Raw genomic sequence first — 15,270 nt, forward strand, 5'->3', positions numbered from 1 at the left:
TTAGAATAGTAGAGAACTGATCCTCTGTTTCTTTCTTCCTCCTAATGAATTAAAAAAACTTAGCACTCGTTTCAGTGTATTACTTTAGGTCAGATGATTTTCTTTGTTAACAAAGTTGCTAAAAATATTATGTCTAACGGAGATCTGTTTTGAAAATTCATAGCTAAAAATTATGATAAAATAAACCAATTTTAAAATAATTGCCCAGAAATATTGCATTCCCCAAATGGTCCATTTCACACATAGAGGAAGACTTCTTGTTGGCATGAATATTAACAGAAAACTTCTATAAAAATGTTGTAGTTACTGAGTTCTCTACTGTTTGGTTTTGTAAGTAAATTAAGATGTGAGACTTAGGCCTTCATTTTTTGCATATTATCTTCTGCTATTGTGTATCTATAAATCTCGGAAAGGTATTGTATTGTATCAATAAATTATTTGGTTATGGCCAGATGTTACAGTATACTTTTATTCACTATTCCTTTGTTCGAGGATTTTTTTCCCAGTTGTTCTGAAAATCTGTGTTCATAGCTAATGCCTTCTTATTTCTGGATGTCAGATTTTTCTTAAATTACTATAATTTTTTCCATTATATTTCTAGCTGTTGTAAGAGTAAATACCATTGCTTGTAGTAATAACTTAACAGTCAAAAGTAGGCTGCTGTCTCTTAACAATGTAGAAAATAATTGCTCATTGAATGTTCTTTATTCTGCTTTGAGCTTGACAGATTAGGAAATGCCAACGTAGTAGACAGATAAATAGTGCTTTTCAATTTTGATTTAATAGTTTTGCCATTTCTTCTTTCTTTTTTAAATTCTAATTCCCATCTGTTAACTTTCCCTTGTTCACGTTCAGATTGCAAACTCTCTCAGAAGATACTGCCTCCTAGTTTTCAAGAGCATTCTTCAAAAGGCCCAAATCCAATATCTGGAGAGGCAGAGTTGGATATTCACTGAATTAAGACATCTGTTTCCTAATATTTTAATATTAATATTAGGAATATTAAAATATTTTTGCCTTTTACTTGTTTGCTTGTGGTGGAGTTTTTGATGTTGAAAAGATGTAGTTTTGATTCGTGCAAGGAGGAACACTTCAGAATAAATAGTAGATGAAAGAAAATGTTTTTATGAGCAGCACCTGTCTCTTCATTCCTGTCTGCTTTTGCGTAGCAGTGTATTACTGTTAATGCATTTGTATATGCTAAAATACAAACCACCTGGTTTGGGGAGGTTTGTATTGATGTTCCACTGGCTTTTTGGTAGATTGCTCCTTTCTGGAAGTAGTTTAATTCTCTTGCCTCTAGAAACTAGATGACAAAATGATACAGTAACTCTCCTGCTTTTCTGAATTTGTGAGTTTGTTAGCTAACATTGATTGATTTGGTTTTTGAGAAGTACTTTCCAACAACGGAGTATTTTATTTTTAAAACTGGTAAGACAATATGATAAAAACCTATTTGTGTTATTTGCCTTTCCATTGCTTTGATAATTAAAACTGTATTCCTGCTTTGTTTTTACATGAATGAAGCTGCATATCCCATGTTACAAAGCACTGTAAATTGCATTAGGTTAGATTAGCCCAAGAGAACCCTAAAGCTAAATCACTGGGGCTTGTTTGGAATATACACGTTATTTACTGAGATTCTAATTACTAACACTGGGTTCAGACAAACTAGTTTAGCAGTGCATGCTTTTCAAGGTGTCAGAAATAGGTTCCCTCTGAAATTCCATTTACTTTGAAAAGGGAACAGGGGATTTGAATGATTAGGAATCTAGCTTCAATTCTGTGTAGTATTTTAGCAGTTGTTATTGCCCATTTGACGTTTCACCACATTGTTTCTTCTTTTTTATTAATGTGTTAGGCTATGTCATTGATATTGGGTTATTTGTTTTATTGATTTTTTTCTGTATTATTAATAAGATATTAATATTTTAAATAATGTGTTATCCTAAGTTTGCCCATATAAGTTTCACTGCAGGAGAATATGTTATTAAACTCTTACGACATTAGGTCTTCTAAACAGCATTATCCAAGGATTTTCCTTAGAATTTGTGGCATTGCAAGATGTGGTTTTACAGCTGCTGTCTACCAGTGTACAGAAGCGGAATTTAGAGCTCATCAGAGCAGGAATACAAAATCACCTCTTGGCTTTAGCTTGTGATTAATTAAAAGCCAGAAGATTGCATTTTTAGTCTTGTCCACTTCTAGGCTAACTGAAGTAGACTTTCCAGTTTGGTAATTGCCATGTATTTTTGTTGACACTACAAACTGTAAATGTAAAAAAGACTCTACTTCAAGATTAAATTAAGGATGTTTGTCATGCATATGTTGGAAGAGAAGAACTTAATCAGAGGACTGATGTTTCATTTAACCTACCAAATACATCTACCCAAAACATAAATAAGCACTGAGTCAGCTGCCGAGGCGAGCAGCTCCGGTGCCAGCACGATGGGCCACAGTGCACAGGGGGGTTTCCTGAGTCAGGGGAACCTGAGGGGAGCGGAGAGACCTGCCAGGAACCACCAGCTCCTGCCACAGCAGCTGAGGGGACCTGGGCAGGGCCAGGAGCAATGGCAGGAGATTGAACTGTGGTGTAGCCATCACTCATTGAGGTGATGAGCTTCAGTGCTGGTACTCTCTGCATGATGGATGGAGGGGTTACCTGAACCCCGGTAACACCAGGGGGTCACAAAGGGCCAACAGGATCTGGCAGCTGATGTAGAGTGGATGATGAGGGTTGGGAAGGCTAGGAGTAACCGTGGCCAACGCCTGCAGCTGTAAAAGGCAGGCTCTAGGGAGCACTAGTGGCCTGGAGTGCTACCAACACGATGGGCAAACAGGGTGTGGTTTAGCAGTTTGTGTGGCCGGGCACTCAGGGGTAGTGGTCTCTGCAAAACTGGGCTGTTTTCTTCTGGGAACCAAATGGATGTAGCTTCCTGTTGAAATAAAGTGGTTCCCACCCACCGTCACTGCAAAGCTGTGACTGAAGGCCGGGTGGAAGTGATAAAACCTTCTGTGTGGACACCTACACCCAGACTGATCTCCCGGGAACTGAAAGAGCTACCCAGAAAATCCAAGTTGCATGACATAGACGTGCTCGAGCAGGTCCAGAGGAGGCCATGATCAGGGGGCTGGAGCACCTTACCTGTGAGGACAGGCTGCGAGAGCTGGGGACAGAAGTCTCTGGGGAGACCTTATAGCGGCCTTCAGTACTTAAAGGGGGTTTATGAGAAAGGGGAGAGAGGCTCTTTATGTGGGAGTGTAGTCATAGGATGAGGGGAAATGACTTTAAACTGGAAAAGGGTAGATTTAGATTAGCTATAAGGAAGAAGTTCTTCCCTGTGAGGGTGGTGAGACACTGGCACAGGCTGCCCAGAGAAGCTGTGGCTGCCCCCTCCCTGGAAGGGTTCAAGGCCAGGTTGGACGGGGCTTTGGGCAACCTGGGCTAGTGGAAGGTGGCCCTGCCCATGGCAATGGGGCTGGAACTAGGTGAGGTTTAAGGTCCCTTCCAACCCAAACCATTCTACGATTTCTGTGTCTTATTGCATAAAATATACTGTGACTGCACTACTGAGACTGAAAAGCTGATTAAGTCCATGGAAAATAAAATGAGATGTGGATATAATGATTAAATGAGATTTTTAGTCTGTGTTGTAAATTGATACATTTTTTCCAGACATTGAATTACAGATACTCTTTTCCCCTTCCCCCTCTATGCAATAGAAAGGCACGAGTTAATTGGTCATGCACTGAATTGATAGGTTGTTATGTTAACTTATGTTGTGCTCAACCAGGGCAGAAGAGCCAGACAACCTGACTTGTCTTGCACCTTCCACAGCAGTTCACTGAAGCAAGCAGTGTTTCATACTGCTCACAGAATTTTAAATGACCAGACATTATTGCTTGCAAGCAGTTGTTTCAATTCCTGCAGAACTGTGATGTTTTCGGGTCATAGACTAAATGCTCCTTAACTGACTTTTTATTTTTTTTAAAAAAAAAAAGATTTTATGTAACACACCAATTTATTCCTTTTCCTTTTAGTAACAATGCGTCAGTTTGATCATCCTCACATCGTGAAGCTTATTGGAGTTATTACTGAAAACCCAGTTTGGATAATCATGGAGCTCTGTACACTTGGAGAGGTATGAAAATTCCTCATGCAACAGTGGTCATCTCTCTTTCAGCTCACAGACACCTTTACAAAAGACTGGAAAAATCACTTATTGGTACTAATGCAAAGACACCCTCCTCAAACATGATATCATACTTGTTTGTAGAATTACAGACTCAGAAACAGGAGTGGCAGAATTTGATCTAACTCTTCCACTGAGGGAACTGCATCATCTCATACCAAAGTGATTTAGTCATAGTTTTCAGAGAATTCTATTGCTGTTCCAGACTGAGAGCATGACCTGTGTCAAGATGATGATAATGCGGTATCATTTAAGCTGCAATAGCAAACATATCTTCTAGAAGTGAAATAGTGGTACACCTTTTATTCTTCCTGAGTAATAGTGCATTTTCTCTTGGAACACTGAATTTCTTCTGGGTTTTTTTCTATACAGTCTCTGCAGCAGAGACTCTAGATAAGATGACTCTTCTCACTATTATGTCTTCTGGATGAATGGTTTAAACAAAACTAGATCTCACTTCTAATAATTGACTTGTTTCCTTTGAGCCATGTGTTTCTGAAAAAGTGAGCTGAAGTGATCCTTCATACTGCATTGTAAGATAGTAATTGTAATTACCAAACGGCCATATGTTGTCCAAGGAAAAAAAAAAGGTCAGAAAATGCAGTAGTGGAGAAGTAATTTTCTATCACAAAATTACAGATTTCCTTTGCAATGTCCAAATCACTTTTCAAGGCCTTGTTTTAATGTGTAAGGGGACTCTAGTGCCACCTTCCATTAGGTCCTAACTGCCTTATACTGGGCATATAGCTTATGAAAATTCTGCATTGATATTGGCTACCATGATCTAAATCCAGTTGTAGATTAGAATTAATGCTTCCAAAACAATACTGATCTAATCAGTGTTTAGACTGGCTACATGCTGTTTATTCAAAACCACGCACAGTTGTCAAGGGAAGAACACATAAGAAAGTCCAGGAGTGCTTTACTCTGGAACAGCAGCAGCATATGCTCTTAGTCTTCAAAAGGAGCCTGAAAGCATTGCAGAATTTTTTGTTTGTTTGTTTGGCTAACAGTTTTCATGTAGAAAAACCAGCATGAATTCAACTCAGAGTCAGATTTCTTCACAGCAAGTGGTTTTCTTTTCTCATCCAGCCTTAAGGGAAGGCATGCCTATTGATACTCATGTTAACTTTACAATTTGAGAAGTGCCTTGTTCACATTTTTTATTATTTTTTGTCCTAACTTCTTTCCTTTTTTTTCTTCTTTGTGCAAAAAGTTGAGATCATTTTTGCAAGTAAGAAAATACAGCTTGGATCTTGCCTCTCTGATACTCTACGCTTACCAACTTAGCACAGCACTTGCCTACTTAGAGAGCAAAAGATTTGTACATAGGTAAGATTTTGTACATGTATTTTTTATCCAGCTGTGTGGAATTTTAGGGAATACGAGGTTGTCCTGGATTACTGGATTTTTGACTGGCAGTATTCTGGCTATTGGATACACTTGTTCAAGTGAAGACAAATGTTTCCAACACATAGCTAGATCTTTGAAGCCTTCCTGTTGCGTTACTTTTCCTTGACGTATGATGAATGTGTAGCAGCAAGACTTTGAAACTCCTAAAATCCATTTACCTGTTTTATGTCAGTCTCCATACTAGTGTGTCATTTCTTCAGACGCTGACACCAAAATTACACTTTTCAAGAGTGACACCTGCTGGCCCACTCCTGGATTGACTTGGAGGTGGAGCAAGATTTTAAACGGAAAAGATTTCAGCTGAGTTGTTGCTTCGTGGTTACAATATTTTTTAAAGCTGCGAGTCAACTGTAATCTTCCAAATATAGAAAAGCAAAACAAGGGGCAGCTGCCTTCTCAAGTAAAGAACAGGGAAGACAAAATATTTATAAAATACAAGTGCTTGCTTAACCAGAAAATGAACCTAAATTTCCTTCTAGGTGTATTTTTAATTTTATTCCCTTGAATTTGAACATGGGCTTTCTAGGGAGAAGAGGCTGGCTTTAGCCTCTTATTTTATGCAATTAAAAGTTCACAGCACTCCAATATCATGTACCATTTCATTTTAAACTAGAGCATTTCATCTGTGTTTAAATACTTGTGTTCAAATTATGTGTGTTGTATATATTGTAGATACAAACACATGTATTTAAGTACTAGGTATGTATATATACATAGATATGTGTATAAAACCACTGTACATAACAGACCCTTGTGTTTGGAACAGATACTTGAATTTTGGCTAAGTAGCTGTTTATTTTAACTCCAGCAATGAAATTTCAAAACACAGCTTACTCATACCTTACTGAAATGGCAGAAAGTAGCAGTGCTCAGTTTGCTTAGTCAAGCCAGAATCAACAGAGACATAAGGTTGGTTGTCTCACCTGGGAAACTGCAAGAGAAAAATGCTCAAGTCTTTTCACAATCCCTGTGACATCACTAAAGACTGAGCTCCTAATTAGGAAGCCTCTTACAGAACTGAGATCTTAAACCAGTTCCTTACCTTGGCAGGGTTACGAGGGAGATTTTCTTCTTTCCATCAATTCCAATCGCCAGAAATTGTTCTCCTGTGATATTTAAATAGATGAAGAGTAAAACTTTTTCCTCTGATGTTGGCATTGACAGTTATACTTTCAAACAACAGTTATTTCTTGTAAGGATCAAATGTACTGCAGCATTTTTTCAAGCTCCTGAGAACTGATAAACAAATATGTAGTCGTCATTTTCTGTACATGCACACCCAAACCACGAGTAGAGAAGTAATTTGGTTCTCGCAAAAGAGTTTGATACTTCTGGATTTTAATAAATTTTTTCAAATTATTTTTCACCACTTTTTTAAATTGCTAAAATAACGTTTCTTCGGTTTGGCAGGGATATTGCTGCTAGAAATGTGCTGGTATCTGCCACTGACTGTGTGAAATTAGGTGACTTTGGTTTATCCCGATACATGGAAGACAGTACTTACTATAAAGGTAAGTTGACACTCTGGATCCTTTTTGCAGGCCAGTTAGAACACAGTTGGTTCTCACAGTATGAGTTTGTTGTCAAAAGGAATTAATCAGATTTTCTTGGTCTAGCCGTTGTATCAAAAGGCAAGCTATTCAACAGTTTCATAGATGGCAGTAAATGCCTATGTGCTTAAAAAGAAGAACCGCAAGGTCTGACTTAAGTTGCAAAAAAGTCGAAAATGATGTAGGTAAAATTCCACTTTTTAGGCCAAGCTTGTAGAGCTTTCATTACAATTTTTAGAAGGCTATCCACGTTTGAAGCCTGTTTGAGGTAATATTCATGGCATAATATATAGGTAGCCTACAACGAGTTCAGGGTTATCTACAGGTAAATTTTGAGTTTGTGCTGTCATTGTATGCTGCATTCTTCAGATGCCATTGGACTAGGGAGATTCGGAACAAGTAAGTCTTTGAAGCCTAACTTTTCCCCCATTTTGGATGGAATATTGATCTTCAGTGCCTCCAGCAGGTGTGAGAAGTCCTGTGGTGCCTGGTGGGGAAATACAGCAGGAAAATAGAGATTGCCTGTAGGGTACCAAAGAGTAGCGTTTCAAATCTGGTGTATGTTATAAAACCGTGTATTCATAAATCTAGTGTCAATGTATTTCTGGTTTCAGTCATATATTTTAAAATATCCTTTATCAGTCCCTTACACTCCATTATATTTCCTTGCTTCATTTGTCTCTTGACATCACTGTGAGCTACATATTGTTGTTCTAACTGCTGAGAGGAGAGGGGGAATAGTTTTGACGTCGTTTCTTGTGCTTTGAGGATTTGTTGTTGGGGGCTTTACTGGGAGGTTGGGGATTAATTTGGTTTTTGTTTCTTCTTTCTGTTTTATGTAAGGCCAAACAACCTACCCTTTTTAATTAATCATTTCAAAACACTCCCTTGCTGAGATTTTGTGACAGTTTCACATTTGGTGCCAGTACCTTCATAACTGCAATAGTTGCATCTTGAAATAAGAATTAACTTAAAACTGGAAGGAACTCCATCAGTCTGAATATTTAGGCAAAGTGCTGCTCTTCTCTCTAGATAGAGGACTACCAGCAGAACTGGTCAGACAGTTCAGAAATCTCGTGTACAAAATTTGATAGTTGAAGTGGAGCTCAGTAGTAGGAATGAAAGCCTACTTTGTCTTGCCTTCCCTGTAGCTTCCAAAGGAAAATTACCTATCAAATGGATGGCTCCAGAGTCAATCAACTTCCGACGGTTTACCTCAGCTAGCGATGTGTGGATGTTTGGTAAGTCAGCACCAAATGGTGGGGTTTCTTGTGTCCAGCTGGAGGATTTCAGTGTTTCATTTTAACTGCTGTAAATGAGTAATTTCCAGATATTTGGCACTGTTTTTACTGTACTTTCTGAAAATCCGGTTTCTTACAGCACATTTTCCATCTGTATTTTTCTTCCCTTTTTCTACTCAGTAAGCCGAAAGCTCCGTGTGCTTTTTGGCCTCTAATGAGAAGCTGACAGAAATGAAGGTACAAGGAAATTAGGTCATAGTCATAATGGAGATGATTTTTTTTTTTACTGTTGTTTTCCCCTCTGATTTCTTTCTGTTATACCATTGTTATTTGATGTTTCAGTTTTATATTTTCACTTTTGTGGTGATTATGTCTGCTTCCTTGCTTAATGCCTTGATCAGCCTACGTGATGTCCTTTCTCCAGATTTTTAATGCTAGATTCCCACTTAATTTGTCTTTCATAGCTCCTCCTAGCTTACAAAATATGACCAGAAGCTGATTTAAAATAAGGAGAAGTAGGAATGTCCTGAAGCCTTGATGTTTTTTCCTAAATGAATCTGATCACCTGTGCTCAGACTGCTGGTCTGGACAGACAGAACAAAGATAGGCTGTGTAAAGGAACAAAGATGATGAGACTTGAAATAAGAGCAGGACAGTCAAGTAAGAGTTCACCTTCTTTACAAAATAAAATTTGAATGTTTTTAAGTGAAAGGTATGTGAATTTTAGCAGGTTTAAAATAGTTTGAAAGAAAACTTTAGTACAGTCAGAGTTAGAAAAATGAAGTCTGTGGAACATTCTGGCCAGTCCTAAGCTGACAGACCATTTTTCCCTTTACGCTTTTAACATAGTTTCAACAGAAACTGTTTTATTACATAGTTTCAGCACAAAAAATTTGGATCAATGCCAGCGTTAAAACACCCTCAAAGTGAAAATACGCTCGACGTGTCCACACAAGCCAGCTGGAACGAGTCAAAGGGAAGAGCAAACAGCTCATTCTACCTCATAAAAAAAAGTAGATTTGAATATGAGCAACCATTCTTATTTACAGTAGGTAAAAGGTAGTTAAACGCGAGGCCAGGCTGCTGTGAGCCAGCTGCGGGTCATGCTTCCTCATAAATAGCTCAGGGTGGTGCCGAGTGTGTAATCCTACTGCACATCACTCCTCTCTGCTGCCAGCTGGTAAGTCAAAACTGATTCCCTAGCTGTATGTTTTAGAAGAAATTGCATTGTTTGGCTGTACAAAACTGGGCTTTGTCCACTGTTTTAACAGGTTTTGTTGTTTGCTCACACCGAGGAAAATCTTTTTGTGTGTGTTTCTCAGGTGTGTGTATGTGGGAGATCCTAATGCATGGGGTAAAGCCCTTCCAGGGAGTGAAGAACAATGATGTGATTGGGCGAATTGAGAACGGTGAGCGGCTCCCAATGCCTCCAAACTGCCCTCCTACCCTCTACAGCCTTATGACCAAGTGCTGGGCATACGACCCTAGTAGACGACCCAGGTTTACTGAACTTAAAGCACAACTCAGGTAGGGTTATACTTCTGAAAGGTCATTTCCTTGTTCAGAAATATTTCTTTTCACCGTATCTTCCATTACAGTATTTTCTTTCTGTGGAAAATGCAAGACATAGCGTATTAAGTTTTATCTTCAGTAGGCCAGATTGGTACTACTCTTTTTAGAAATCTGGACCTTACCTGTTGGAGAAAATTAGACCATACAATGAATTCAAATAACTGGAAATATGAATCCCCTACTTTCTCTCCCAAGAAAAACTCCAGATTTTACTAGCAATTTGTTTATCATTTTAGCTCTGTATGCTACAATCCTTGGGGAGGGGCTTAGAAAGCACTGAGAGTGATTATCTAGTCAGACATGCAGTGGACAGTTTTGGGTAGAAATGTATCCTTTCTTAAATAAATGAACCGTCATGAGTGCTGTTGAAAGTTATTTTCATAACATATGTATAATAGCACACTGGTTGCCCTGTGGCAGCTGTGTCTGCACAATTGTGGAGCCTGCAATAAATGCATCATCATTAACTAGAATTTTTTTTTGCCCTCTGTAAACCAGGATATAGACTACCTTATGTTTATCTTGGAATAAATGTGAGCACACAATTCTGAGACCAGTCTAAATTTACATCCTAGTTTATTTTGCAATAATTTATTCCAGTGTCCATATCTCCATTTCACCAACCACAAGGGGGGAGTGATATTTACGATTTGAAACATCACTGAGATACTGTGCAGACACATTTGATATTTGTGACCACCTTTGGGATTTTTTGAGTGCTGAGTATCTATTTTGCCTGTCAATATAAGCTTCAAACAATATGTAGGTATTGTACACTGTAAATTCATTATTGGATTTGTTGTAGTTTTTTGCCAAGTTCTTCAGTTTTATGTCTTGTTTCAAAGTTGTGCGTTTTATCATTTTCATAATATCATTTTGTGCTGTCGCTGGTTGTTCATGGTACAAGATAATTCATAGGTGGTTAAAATAAGGGGCAATTTTAATATAATTATGATGATCTTTCAAAGTTGCTCTATGGATAACATAGCTACCTTTAAGTTTTTTCCTGTTTCTTAATATTTCATATGATTCCACCGTCTGTTTCTGTGGGAGCTTCTGTGTAGGCTAATAATTTGCATAGCTAGAGGAAGGCGTAGCCTTTCTCACAAACAACTTATCATCTTATTGACTGTGTGGAGTTAACCACAAAGGGGAAGGAACGGTCGGGCTGGGTAGGGATTGCAAGGAAAAGATATGACACAGTTGTGTGATTTGGGTAATAGATGGAAATCAGCAATTCTCTTGCTTTTTCTTTTTTTTTTTTTTTTATTGGCTCTGGAAGAATAGGATTCCTTTTAATTGGCAGTCAGAGTGTACTGATAACTTACAGCTGACTGGCATGAAGGAGAACGAAGGCCTGAAAAAATGTGACATAGGAAGATGTGTATGGTGTGTAAACGCAGGCAGGAAGAGTACCTCACCAGCAAGGGAAGGGAATGAGTGAATCCAGAATAAAAGTAACTGTGTTGGGGGAGAAAAGAAATGCAGGCTGTATTCAGAAGGAGAGTGATGACAGCAACAATTAAAACAGCATGAGTCTGGAGGAGGAGAGGAGAAAGAAGTGAAAGATGTGGAACGGTATCACCAGATAAAGAGGACAGACCAGTACCCAAGAGCCTGGCTTTCCTCAGAAATGCACAGCCAAAGGGCAAGACCCACTACTCACAACACGCAGGAGGGCAAATTCTCATTAGTTACAGATCAGAATATTTCCCAGTGTGTGTGGGTAAGCTCTGAAACATGTCATGCAGAAACCCTCTGGAATTTCCATGCTGGGAGGCTTTCAAACCTTGACTGGAAAAAGCTCCAAGCAACCTGACCTCGCTGTGCACGGAGCCCAGCTTTACCAGGAGATTGGACTCAAGACCCCCAGGAGTCCCTTCCAACCTAAACAGTTCTCTGGTTCTAGATGAAAATTGCACCAAGGAGGGGGGGTTTGGTACTCTAGTCACGCTAGGAGATTTGAAGCATTGTTTAGAGGACAACCTCTCTCCTGAGGCCACAGCAACCCTAAAATCCAGTTTTTGCTCTCTTCTCACCAAAGCAGGGAGTTTTCTGCCACTCCAAAATGGTGACATTTATCTCCTGGAAGTTAGGCAGCACAGTTGTCCTTAGGGCTTCTTTACGCTGCTCACAGACAGAGTCAGCCTCTTGTTGGAAAGATTGCCAATTCCCTTATGATGAGGCAGTCTCAGGCAGCTAGGAAAGATTGTGTTTCAAAACTCAAAATTCCCATGAACTTGCGAAAACAAGCCATTTCCCTGGTGGCCTTTTCTGTGTGGTGTTGCTGCTGCTTGTTCTGGATCCTACCCAGGGTAGTCTTTTCAAGCTGAGAGCAGACTAGTTGTTTGCTTGAAGCCAATGATACAGCACCGCAGCGTTCCTCTCTCTTCTAATGAGAAAACGTCCACGGCTTTGGGAAAAAACGTCTTTCCTGCATCTGAAATAGCACTGGTGGGAGCATAAGCATTTCATGTGTTCTCTCTTTGCTATTTGAAGCTTTTTCCATTTCATAGTAACATCTGCTTTGCACAAACTTTGTTTGCAGCTGCTTGTGCAACACAAAGATGCTGATTTCTATAGAATTTATATAGTGTTATAAGAGTAGTAATAAAGGCCTGGTATTTTACAGTTATTTGATCTGTTCAAATTGGATAGAGGTGAGTTAGTCTTCACAGCAAACACAGAAACTAATGGGTGGATTGTGGATTTCTAAATTTAATTCCTCCTCACATCCTCGGTCCCTTCTTCAATATTGGGGAGTGGTAAAAGTAAGTCAGGAAAGTGAGGTGCTGTGCTGCTGCTCCTGCAGTCCTGTCATTGACTGAGTCAGAATTAGAATCTGTGGTATTTTAATCAAGAAGCATGTTTTGCCTTGCTCATTTTGTGTAGAAGACATATTTAGCTTTGGACTACATGGTAAATAATATAAGCGGCCCTTTGTGTTTAATGTACCCAAATCATGCCATATCACTTTTACAGCATTTCTCCTCAGAATGACTCCTAGCCACTTACTAGAACCATATACTTACTAAACTATTTGTGTACTGACGATAACCATAGACTATTTCATGCATGTGTATTATTAAATTTAATTTGTTCTTTGCTATGTTCCCATATGCTGCAGGTGTGTATTGCTAAGGTAGCACCAATATACTCACAGGCTTTCTTATGTCAGCTCCCAGGCTTGTGCTTGCAAGTTGTGGTGCCCTGAATAACGTCCTTTTGGTTGGTAATTCTGTTAAAACTGTGGTTGTTTGCACCAGAGGTTAAACTGGATTTTAATTTTGAGCTTTCAAATTAATGTAATTACATGACATTTTCACTGCATCATTGAATTTTGTTTGAAGTACCTATCGCTAACCCTCTCTCCTACAAAGAGCAGAACAAGCAGCAGTTGTATCATTGCTGTGATGTCTCTCTGGCCCTCTGTTGGTCACTGATGAAGAAGCAAATGTTTGAACCAAGTGGATGACCTCACTAGCATCCTGGTGCTGCAGATCACATTAAATACAGCTCTAAAAAGAATGGGGGGGGGGGGAACAAACAGAAATTGGTTCATGATCTTAAAGACTGTTTTTATTACAAGAGTGAGATAATTAACTGATTAGAACTGATCTTGAGCCTTTTTGTGAGTGCATTTGATGTAGGTCTTGAAATGTTGGTTATAAATAAAAGAAAACTGGTAAGAGTGAGGGCACTTTGAGTCCCTCTCCTTTTGTGGCTTCTTGCCAAAACAAGTATTTTAGCATGTACTTGAAATACATGATGGAGGCCGCAAAATGCTTCATTAGTTTTTTTGCTCTTTGTCAGTGACCATTAGGAATAATCTACAATCCATATAAAAGTGTTTTTAATTTAGGGCAGTATGTGAAAATACGTTTATCTGCATCCAGCTTTGCATTTCCAATGGCTGGAGAGCACCGAGAGAAAGAAAGAAGCTGTGTGGTCAGGGTCAGCACTTCCTGCCGGTTCCCACACCACCATAGCAGCAGACACTGGTATCGCTGTGCCTTTTGAAATGCAAGGATATATTTTAGTATTTCAGATAATCCTACACCAAAGCTCCCAGCAAATGTTTCTTTTTCAATGTCGCAGGCCAATTTCACTAAAAAGATTCTTTGTAAATTAGATAAGTTTCTCAATTATGCAGACACTTAATAGCTGAGATTTTTCACCAGACTTAACCTAGCCAAGGAGATGAGTTAGGTTCGGCTGTGCTGCCTCAAGATTTGCTAGGGAAATGATATGAATAGAAAGACTTCTCTGCTTGCTTCTCTTTGCTGCTAAAAATATGTGCAGTTTGGGAAAATATGTCTAGATCTGACTTCCCGACCTTCTGCAAATTCTAATAGACCGTTCAAAGTACTTGAGCAGCTGCACTGAGAAAAGGTCAAAAATATCTCTTGGCACGCTTTTAACTCTGTCTATGGATTGGTCTTCTCTTTGTAAAAACAAAGATGTTTCTGTGAGTCATTTATATTCTTCTGTTTTTTCGAGTAATGCTTCTGTGAGGCATTTCTATTTTATATTCTTGTCAGCAGTACTCAAGGGCACCCAAGTACAGATTCTGCTGCAGCTGATCAGCCTTTGACCAGGCTACTTGCTGGGTTGCTGGGGAAAGGACCTCCTGATGACACGGGCGACAAAAGTGCAGGGTGGGATGAATTAAGAGTTGTAAGGCAAAAAGCTCGAGCCTATGTTATGAAAAGTCATTTTGGTAGAAATTTGTCATTTCCAGTGATGTGATTGAAGTTAATGGTATTGTATTGAACACCGTGACACCACAGATAAAATGGCTTTGGTAGCAAGGCAGATAGGTATTGGTGTTTCATTCCTTTTTATGGACTGTACTGTGACAAATTATACTCACGGCCCCAAATTGTCAATAAACCATTTCTAAATTTAGTCAGCTGCTTTTAGCCGATTTAGCCAACTCCTTTTTATTCAGATTAGACATTCTTTTGTTCAGATTACAGTAACTGCTGTATCAACAGCTTTGTTGAAAGTCTACATTTTATTCATGCAACATCTGGGTGGGGGTTTTTGTGTTGTTTTGTTGTGATTTTTTTAAAATCTTGAGGTATTTCTTGAAAGATCATTATCATAGGTCATGGCTATGGATGCATGTTGGCTAATTTCTTATGCTACATAAAACTGCATGCTGGATATCTGAAGTCTAATCTAGGTTTAAAGCAGTGGTTTTTTGTTAGTTCTTCATGGGTTCAAGTAGGAAATACTGCATTTTCCTTATTCTGAATGAAGAGAGAGGTAAAATACAAAGACTTTCCCTTTTTAGTT

At 38.9% G+C, this 15,270-nt stretch overlaps 1 protein-coding gene across 16 annotated transcripts in view; it reads left to right on the forward strand.

The window, feature by feature from the left end:
- Positions 1 to 15,270, forward strand: part of PTK2 (protein tyrosine kinase 2) — a 227,170-nt gene that overhangs the window by 178,886 nt on the left and 33,014 nt on the right. For 14 of the 16 annotated variants that reach the window (XM_074898370.1, XM_074898371.1, XM_074898373.1 and 11 more), the window contains 5 exons: positions 4,042 to 4,142; positions 5,410 to 5,525; positions 7,017 to 7,117; positions 8,308 to 8,397; positions 9,720 to 9,924. In XM_074898370.1, coding sequence (XP_074754471.1) covers positions 4,042 to 4,142; positions 5,410 to 5,525; positions 7,017 to 7,117; positions 8,308 to 8,397; positions 9,720 to 9,924 — 613 coding nt within the window. Of the gene's footprint in view, positions 1 to 1,030; positions 1,432 to 4,041; positions 4,143 to 5,409; positions 5,526 to 7,016; positions 7,118 to 8,307; positions 8,398 to 9,719; positions 9,925 to 15,270 lie in introns of those variants that run through there. The other 2 variants (XM_074898381.1, XM_074898382.1) reach the window with 2 other exon arrangements.

Source organism: Athene noctua, chromosome 2, assembly GCF_965140245.1.
Source record: "Athene noctua chromosome 2, bAthNoc1.hap1.1, whole genome shotgun sequence".
NCBI lineage: Eukaryota > Metazoa > Chordata > Aves > Strigiformes > Strigidae > Athene > Athene noctua.